Raw genomic sequence first — 9,008 nt, forward strand, 5'->3', positions numbered from 1 at the left:
CTGGAGGGGGCGGGGCTGTCGGCCGTCGCGGGCCTATGACGTTGCGGCGCCCTGAGCGTCGCGTTCCCACCCTCGCCTGGAGCCAGACCACCTGGCGGGTCGCGCTCACGTCGCCGCCGCGGCAGCTTTCGCGGGCTGACCGGGACCGGAGCACCCATGGGGCTGGGGCCGCGCTCCCCCCACAAGGCCGGGCGCCGTTTCAAGGCTGGTGGCAAACGGGGGCGCGGTGCCAAGGTGTTGGGGCGCCCCTCAGGCCGCGAGCGACAGCCCTGCCCGCCCCCGGACGGGCGCTCGCCGCCGGCTCTGGACACGCACCCTCACTTGAGCCCCGAAGCGCTGGGGTACTTCCGCCGGGCGCTGTCGGCGCTGAAAGAGGCCCCGGAGGCCGGAGAAGAACGAGGTGGGTGGGCTCTTCCGGGTGGGACCAGGAGAGGGGTTTGCTGGGCATAAAATTCAGTGCAGGCAAGGACCTTATGGTGGGTTCCCAGGGCGTGGGGACTGTTTCATCTCCCGTGTCCTCTTCCTCGCTCCCAGCCCCTGGGCTAAGTGATGGAACATAACCTCCTCTCAGTCTCTTTAAAATATTTTGTGAAATAAGCCAGTCAGAGAAAGATAAATATCACATGATCTCACTCATTTGTGGAATATAATGAACAACACAAACTAATGAACAAAATAGATCCAGAGACAGAAGCATCAATCAGACCGTCAAACCTCAGAGGGAAGGTAGGAGAGGGTGGGGGTAAGAGGGAGAGACCAAAGGACTTGCATGCATGCATGTAAGCCTAACCAATGGACACGGACACCAGGGGGGTGAGGGCATGAGTGGGGAGGGGATGGGGTTAATGTGGGGATAGGGACACATGTAATAACTTAATCAAAAAATAAAAATAAATAAATAAAATATGTCTTTGTCTTCCCAGAGCTGATGGTGCACAATGTTTTGAAGGAAGTGGAGGCTCAGGCCCTCGCCTTGGCCACAAACAGGACTGGCAGTGAGATGCTGCAGGAACTGTTGGGGTACAGCACCCTGAAACCTCTGTGTGGAGTATTGGCTGCTCTGCGCCCCAGCTTGCGCTCTGTGGCCTGTCACCGCTGCGGGGTCCACGTATTGCAGAGCGCTTTGCAGCAGCTGCCCCGATTGCTGGGGAGCTGTGCGGAGGAGGAGGCAGCGGAGGAGGAGGAGGTGCCTCCCTTGGAGACCCTGGAGGAGCTGGTGCTGGGACTAGCCTCTGAGGTGTGTGATGATTTCCTTTTCTACTGTGGAGACACACATGGCAGCTTCGTGGTCAGAACTCTGCTGCAGGTGTTAGGAGGGACTCTTCTGGAGCCGGAGAGAGCCAGACACCGGGGCTCCCGGTCACCTGGTAAGTATTACAGGAGAGGGAAGTGGGCCGCGAGGAAAGGAGAGTTTAGGAAGTTCAGGAGGAGATGGTGGCAGAGGAGTAAGTCTTCACGACCTTGAAGAACTAACAGAAGTTAGGACAGGGTTAGCTGGCCAAAGATTAGTGTGCTACAGAGGCCAGAGGCAGGGTGTGTTTAGGGAAAGCTAACCATGACTCATGTACATGTGGATGTAGACACATACTGGATGTAAGCAAACGATCAGGAAATAATACCCTTACTACATGCAACCCACTCTAATATTTTCTTTCCTTTTTTATTCTGTTCTATTCCATCACAAAGGTGCTGGTTGAGACCCATGAAATTGATTTCGTGATTCATTCATAGGCAGTGACCTACATTTTTAAAAACTGGGAAATAAGGTTAGAGAATTTAGATAAGGCCTGATTTTGGGAACATTTTGAATTTCTGGCTAAGGAGTTTGGACTATCTCCCATGGTCCATGGTTGAAGTGTCTCAGACAAATTGAAACAGAAATGTGGTCTCAATTCCATCATCTAGATGGGAAGAGAAATTCAGTTGTGTTCTGCATTTCTAAGGTAAACCCTTGTTCATCTCGGCCAGCGATTTTCAACCGGTGTGCTGTGACACGCTGCAAGAATATTTAAAACGTGTGATACCTGTTATTTAGTCAGGGGCACTGACCTCTTTTCCCTTAGATTGTCAAATAAAAAAAGGCACCTAACACAACAATAGCTGTCCAGTGTGAATGAATCAAAACTTTACTTATATTTTTGTCAGTTGGCAAAATACATTTTTTCTGGTGTGCTGCAGAATTTAGTAATTTGTTTATGGGTGCGATGAAATGGAAAAGGTTGAAAATTCCTGACCTGTGGAATTCTTCTCCCTCTGGCATGGTTTTTTTGTGGTCTTGCCACTTGATCTTCCTTCAGAAGCACAAAGAACTCCAGCTCGGGAATGTAAACCAACTGATTTCGAGGTTCCTGAATCCTTCTTGAATTGTCTTCAGGACCTGAGCTCCTGCTTTCTGAAGGACATTGCTGGTAAGGAGGGAAGTAGGAGGAGGGTCTACTTTTCTGGAGGTGATTATCTTCAAATAAGGCCCTTATTTAGATCAGTCTTCTTTTCACATCTGATCTGATTTGTGTTGCAAAGACTTTATAGACCCTTTTTCCATGGTCCCTTGTCCCTTGTTTGAGGTTGTGCAGGTCGTCTGGATTTTGGGAAAGCTGCTTTTATTATTTCTGCTCTCTCCCAACAGTGTTTATCACCGACAAGATCTCCAGTTTCTGCTTTCAAGTGGCCTTACAGATCTTACACCGCAAAGTGCCCCAGGTGTGTGCCCACCTCTGTAATGCTGTGATTGACTATCTGAGTAACCGCAATTCCTCAGCAGATGGCAGGTAAGGTCTGGCCTCAGGATCGGTCAGGATTGATGGGGTGTGTATGATAAATGAGGTGTGTAGGTATTTTGGATGGAGTGGAGTTAAAACTTCCTTCTTGTCTCCAGCCCCCTACTGCTATTTCTGCGGGATCAGACGAGCTCCAGACTTCTGGAGCAGGTGCTGCTGGTGTTGGAGCCCCCGAGGCTCCAGAGCCTTTTTGAGGATCACTTCCAAGGGCAGCTGCAGACCATGGCTGCACATCCTATTGCCAACTTCCCTTTGCAGCGTTTACTAGATGCTGTCACTACCCCTGAGCTCGTGAGTCGGGAACTTGGCTGGGTCTGTGTCTGTACGCTGTTGCTTCTACTAGTTCTTGTTCATTGGGCCTTATGTATGGTGTGCCTATCTCTGACTGTGTGCTGGCTCTTCCCCTTAAAAAGTTATTCCTGGGAGTTTCCCAGAGCATAGGGTGAGGGTGTCTTCTTCCCAGAAAGGATTTGTTTTGGCTTCTCTCAAACGCCAATACCAACAGGAAACTGACTTAATCCAGGTTAGCAGCTTGAGGTTCCATGGCTCACCCAGACTGGGCACTTGACTACAAATCCAGAAAGTCCTGACATTGGCCATGCTTTTTGTCTTATCTAGCATCTTTAGTTGTTTTTGGCAGAAAGATTTCTCTGAATAACTTAGCCCAAATGCCAAAGATTCTTTACTCCATGTCTCCCCTCAGCTGTCCCCCGTATTTGAGGAGCTGAGCCCTGCCCTGGAAGCTGTGCTGGCACAGGGTCACCCAGGGGTAGTCATTGCCCTGGTGGGAGCCTGCCGCAGAGTTGGAACCCACCAAGCCCAGGTTCTGCAGCTGTTGTTAGAGGTGAGTGGGTGTTACTTGCAACCCATTTATGCCCTTGGTTCAAATTCTGTCTCTTAAGACTTATCGAATCTTTAGTCATTGTATCTCTGGCCCCAAGAGATTTAATGCTCAGGGAGTTCATAGATAACAAGGGGAAATGAGGCCAAAGCCATCTCATAGCCCTAGAATGAAAAATTGTCTCCCAGAACAAAGAGAGAAGTTTATTGAAGGAATAAATATTTATTGACCCCTGTTATATGTATAGAGGCTGGGGATACAGCAGGGCAGATGAGATCCTGTCCTCATGCAGCTTATATTCTTGTGAAGTTAAGGCATCTCACCACTCCTGAATGCTTTCCCTAGTCTAGAAATTCAGGGTTAAAATCGGTTCTCAGATTCATTATGTTTTGTCTTCTCATCTAGGCATTCCACTGTGCAGAGCCCTCTTCCCGGCAAGTGGCCTGTGTGCCTCTCTTTGCCACTTTGATGGCTTATGAGGTGTACTATGGACTGGTGGAGGAGGAGGGGGCAGTGCCTGCGGACCACCAGGTGAGGTAGGGGAAAGGCCAAGCCAGTGACTGATTGGGGACCAGGTCTCCCGGGGCTTAGGGAGCCTCTCACCACAGAGGTGAAGGTGGTGAGATCTCTGGCTTCATCCAAGTGGAGGTGGCATTTTGGTGGCTACCTCCTGATTTCCTATCCCTGTCTTCAGGTTGAAATGGGCACAGCCAGGGCCCTGGGAGAAGTGACAGTCCTCGGATCTCTACTGCTCCAGCATCTGCTGCACTTCTCCACTCCTGGCCTTATACTTCGAAGTCTGGGTGCCTTGACGGGACCACAAGTTCTGACTCTGGCCCAAAGTCCTGCTGGTTCCCATGTGCTTGATGCCGTCCTGACCAGCCCTTCTGTGACGCGCAAGCAGCGCCGCCGTGTGCTTAAGACCCTAAAGGTTAGACTCAGACTTCTGCTTTGATTCCTCTGCCATTATCTATTTAGAGAACATGAGCTTCCCCCGGACTGTCTTTCCTAGACTCTTTTGACTCAGTCTTTAAACGGAAACTCCATTCCCTCCTGCCCTCCCCAGCATATTTTCAAGAACTGCCCTAGAGGGACCTACCTTGTCTGTCTCAATGCAGGGACAGTATGTGGCTCTGGCTTGCAGTCGCCATGGCAGCCGGGTGTTAGATGCCATCTGGAATGGAGCAGCCTTGGGGGCCCGGAAGGAAATTGCTGCTGAGCTGGGTGAGTACCAGCAGGTCTCTCGGACCTCCAGACTTCCCTTTCCTTACTCCAGGAGCCGGGTGGCTGGGGGATGGATTTAAATTCAGCAGAGACTTCAGTTGCAAAGGGTGACTTGGCCATGGTGCTTAGCAGCCTCCTCTCCCCTTCCCTCTGTGATTGTGCAGTTCTGTGTTCTTACCCCTCCTCCCAGTTTGTTCTTTGGAGAAGGAGGGGTTAACTCTATCTCAAGGCAGACCCAGGGTCCAGGTAAAATGGAGAGACCTTCACCCCAAGTAGAGTCCCTTCAAGCATAGGTGGTGACTGCATGCTGATACTGAACATGAATGGTTCCCTTTGCAGGAGAGCGGAACCAAGAGCTGATAAAAGACCCTTTTGGCCACCATGTGGCTCGAAATGTGGCCCTGACTACCTTCCTGAAGCGTCGAGAAGCTTGGGAACAGCAACAGGGGGCAGTGGCCAAGCGGAGGCGGGTTTTGAACTCAATTCTTGAAGACTGAGGCCTTGAGATCTGGGACTGGGTGTTGATGGGGGAGGAGGAAAGGGCGTGTTTATCCTGTTCCCGCACTAATTTAAATCGAAGTCATTGAAGTCAAAAGTTTTATTGGTAAACATTTTTATATGTATTGGAAATGTCTTTGTTATTCTTGGCGGGGGAAGGGTATGGAGAAATAGAGATCTCAAGGTAAAGTTCAAGAGGGCTGTCTTCAGTGCTCTGGGGAGCTCAGGGAGAGGAGTTGTAGGAACTCTAGAGGCAGCAGCAAGCAGAGTGCTATCAAGATGCCTGGGGCAAGGTTGTGGCTTTCAGGGTAGGTGGGAGGCTGAAAAGATGGCTACGAAGGGACAGCATTCTTCAGGAATGGGTATAGGCTAGGGGTGTAAGGCACTATGCTGATGAGGTCAGAGGGCAGTGGGAAAACCAGGTGAATTATCTAGTCTGCACTATCTGCGGGTCCCTAAACGGGATGTTGTCACAGTCCCTGCAGCCATCTCCAGGAGCAGAAGCTCCGAGCCCCTTCTCAGTAGTGATGGAGATGACCCTGCTGCTGCCACTGTGTAGCTCCTTCCACTACATGGCGAAGGGTAGAGGAAATTCCCAGCAGCATATGGCCCAGGCCTTGCAGCAGTGTGGAGGTCCATCGGAGCAACTCCCTGAAGGGCAGAGACAAGAGGCAGTCAGATGGCCGGGAGGAAGCCATAGAGCTGGTGGGGAGGGGGAGGGTGGGGGCTCTCCATAATTGAGAGCTAATGGGTTAGGCCAGTGCAGGAGAAGGAATTATGGGACTGAAACTGTGGGATGGGGAAGTAAAACATTTTGGTCTCTGACCTGAGTACTTTCTTTGGGCCAAGTCCTTGAAAGTCACAACTCATGGAGTAGAGCCCATAGAATGTGGCTTTGACGTTCAGGCTCCCAAAGAGGTCTCGAGGGTTTTGCTTGTACACGTCAAAGGTGATGCGGGCGATGTCCTTGCTGTGCTTGGGCTTCTCCCGGCCCAGGCCATAGGACAGCATCCCACTCTGTAGAACACCCCCGTGAGTGCAATGGCCCCTCACACCCACCACTAAGACCCATCAGTAGTGGGACAGACCCACCCTTGCCTGGACTGGTAGTCCACCATAAGGTGTCTTTAAAAACTCCTTACCTCTCTCATCACTCCTGCCCTCAAGATGAGGGTTAGGCAGGAGGAGAGGCTTGGGAGAGAGAAAGGATTGGTGGCCTATAGCAGCCCAGTACAGGCCTCACCCTGCTGGGACTCCAGCTCTGCCCAGACTCCAGCACCATCAGGCATGTGTCATCCTCCAACAGCTGGAAGAAGTCTTCGCTCTCCACGGCAGTCCCATCCTCCTCTAGCACCAGGGTTAGCACTCCGCTCAGCAGCAGGGTCTCCAGTGCCTGCCCAGTGGCAAGAAGCAGGAGGGAAATGGCAGAGCTTGTCTCATGCCTTCCCTCTCCAGCTGCCCAGCATCCACTGGTTGGCCCAAGACACTGGTTGCTATCCCACCTGTACTTCCTGTTGTTTTGCCATCCCTTCAAACAGCTCCAGCTCACAGTGCTCTTTCACTGGGGGGCCCTGACCAGGAGCTGACCTTTCTTCCTATTTGCTCCTGCTTGGCTCCTACCATGTCATTGTTATTTCCCCCTGCTTCCCTCCAAGCCACTCCTGATTAGGAATTGGAAAGCTAGCCAGGCTCCCTTGAAATCCATCTTTTGGGAATGGGCATAAGGCATTATGCTGATGGGGTCTGATGCAATGGAATCTTACCCCCCACCTCGCTTCCCTACCCCCTACATAGAGTTCTCCAGAGCCGTTTTCAGTAATAATGACAATCCTTTTGTCTTTACTAGTGCCAGATAGCACTTTACATACACTATCCTCTTTTACTTTCTTCAACAATCCAAGGAGGTGTATTATTACTCCCTTTTTATAGATGAAGAAATTGACATTTTGACTTTTCCCCAACCAGAGGGTAAATAGCTTAAATCACCCTACTTAAGGAGACAAATTCAATTAGTGCCATTTGCCAACCACACCCAAGGGCAGATGAAGTTAAGAGAATAAATTTCAATTTGGTAGATCAACATAAAGCTAGTGAATATTCTATTGAGATCTGCCCCTAAGATCTCCCCTAAACATCCAACCTTTAAAAACCCCTCAAAAATGAAGGCATCAGTGGGTGCTCTCCCTCCCAGGAGCATTCCGGGGCCTCTCCCCCGCCCCCCCCCCCCACTTTCCCAACAGTCATGCATCTCCTAAACTCTAAGGGACCCCACCAGGCTTGCAAACAGGGCAGCAATGGGCAGTGGCAATTTATCCCAGGCAACCCCCCTGAACCTGTCCCCAAGGCCCCCTTTTCTCTGACTTCTTAGTGAGCCAAAGCAGACCAGCCTAGGCTCATTTCCCCAGCTTTAATGTCCTCTAAAATTCAGAAAAGAAAGAAACTGACATTTTTATAGGTTAAATAACTTCCCAAGGTTTGACAAAAGGAGGTGACAGAAGCAGGACTTGAACTTGATTTGTCACACAAATTGCCAGTCCACACTGTCTTCTAAGTCCTATCCCTCCAACCCTCCCTACTCCTTCCCCTATCCCCAAAGAAATGCCAACTCCTTGGGGGAAAAATAGATGGACCCAAATGCAGCAGAGATTACTGGGCTCACCCTCCTGCTTTAGTCTTCAGAGGGAGGGGTGCATAACCTCAGCCCTTTCTGCTGGTCGTTCCAAGTTCTCACTCTTTTTGAGCCCCTTGGCTGCCCCTCGGATAGGAACCCAGGGACTTGGCTCACTCACCTTGTCTAGCAGTTCCTGGCGGGTGGCAGCTGTCAGACCTTTCCGCGTGGTCCGTTTGTGATCACAGACGCGGAAAGGTCGCTGTGGTGGTGGAGCTGAGGTCCAGACCCTACGGCCAAACTCAGAGCTCATATTGGATACTGACCTGGTAGTTGGGAAAAAAGGTCAAGGAGTGAGGGGTTTGCTGAGTGTAATGGAGATGATGGGGGTGGGGTGGCTGGAGTGTTAGAGAGTGAGGGATTTAGGTTTTTGGATTAGGGTAGCCTAGGGAGAGAGGGAGGGACAATGGAGTGGAGGTGGGTGGTAGAAGCTGGACAAGCCCACTGTGGAAAGTGGAGGGGGAGGGGAAAGGGGTACAGATTCATGAGTTTCCAAGGGGCCGAGTAGAGATTTGTTGCCCTGCCGCTATCCCCAGAGTTAGTGGAGAGGAAGATCAGTAATCACCTGACCAGGCTGCTGGGGCTCAGGGCAGAGAGGTACTCCATGGTGTAGGGAAAGAGCAGAAAAATTCTGGGCTGGGTTGTTCTCCGCTGTGCTGGGCTGAAGTGATGTTTACTGTTACAGAGCTGGGACCTCAGCCCCAGTGAGGTGGAGGATGAGTCAAGCCGGACTCTGGCCCCCTGGAGGGCCTGTAGGAAGGGCAAAGTCCCAGGGGAGGGAGAAGAGGAGGGGCCTAGATGGGGTCCTGGGAGAAGGATTAAGGCCCAGAGTTGCCAGGCAGAAGCCGGGGAAGTTTTGTGTGGATGTTGTCTCTGGTGGCAGCTTGTGATGTGAGGGTTAATGGTAACTACGTAAGAGGATGGCGATTGTCTTTGTACGGAGGGCATTTCTAGGTATAGAAGCTACAGTATGTGACTTGTGCTGTACATGCTGCCACCT

General features: G+C 51.2%; 2 protein-coding genes across 2 annotated transcripts; one reads left to right on the top strand and one right to left on the bottom strand.

Annotated features, from left to right (window-relative positions):
• The first annotated feature begins 49 nt into the window (after positions 1-49).
• On the top strand, positions 50-5,465 carry NOP9 (NOP9 nucleolar protein). The gene is made up of 10 exons (XM_081107059.1): positions 50-400; positions 924-1,367; positions 2,298-2,408; positions 2,627-2,768; positions 2,876-3,068; positions 3,481-3,621; positions 4,024-4,149; positions 4,313-4,549; positions 4,737-4,842; positions 5,182-5,465. Exons 1-10 carry the CDS (start codon positions 157-159, stop codon positions 5,337-5,339), a joined length of 1,902 nt encoding a protein of 633 aa, XP_080963185.1. The 5' UTR covers positions 50-156; the 3' UTR covers positions 5,340-5,465.
• On the bottom strand, positions 5,428-8,896 carry CIDEB (cell death inducing DFFA like effector b). Its single transcript, XM_081107073.1, has 5 exons — positions 8,574-8,896; positions 8,130-8,274; positions 6,584-6,733; positions 6,167-6,357; positions 5,428-5,991 (listed from the first exon to the last, which is right to left on the bottom strand). The coding sequence occupies exons 1-5, from the start codon at positions 8,612-8,614 to the stop codon at positions 5,859-5,861; spliced, it is 660 nt and encodes a 219-aa protein (XP_080963199.1). The 5' UTR covers positions 8,615-8,896; the 3' UTR covers positions 5,428-5,858.
• Between the last annotated feature and the right edge of the window lie 112 nt (positions 8,897-9,008).

Source organism: Myotis nattereri (assembly GCF_964212035.1).
Source record: "Myotis nattereri genome assembly, chromosome: 1".
Lineage (NCBI taxonomy): Eukaryota > Metazoa > Chordata > Mammalia > Chiroptera > Vespertilionidae > Myotis > Myotis nattereri.

Excerpts from the sequence above, each read along its gene's own strand:
- CIDEB (XM_081107073.1), bottom strand. The coding sequence starts at position 8,614 with ATGGAGTACCTCTCTGCCCTGAGCCCCAGCAGCCTGGTCAG. Across the intron at positions 8,275-8,573 it reads AGCCCCAGCAGCCTGGTCAG|GTCAGTATCCAATATGAGCT; the intron begins GTGATTACTGAT and ends CCCAACTACCAG. Across the intron at positions 6,358-6,583 it reads AGAGCTGGAGTCCCAGCAGG|AGTGGGATGCTGTCCTATGG; the intron begins GTGAGGCCTGTA and ends GGTGTTCTACAG.
- NOP9 (XM_081107059.1), top strand. The coding sequence starts at position 157 with ATGGGGCTGGGGCCGCGCTCCCCCCACAAGGCCGGGCGCCGTTTCAAG. Across the intron at positions 401-923 it reads GGAGGCCGGAGAAGAACGAG|AGCTGATGGTGCACAATGTT; the intron begins GTGGGTGGGCTC and ends TTGTCTTCCCAG. Across the intron at positions 1,368-2,297 it reads CCGGGGCTCCCGGTCACCTG|AAGCACAAAGAACTCCAGCT; the intron begins GTAAGTATTACA and ends ATCTTCCTTCAG.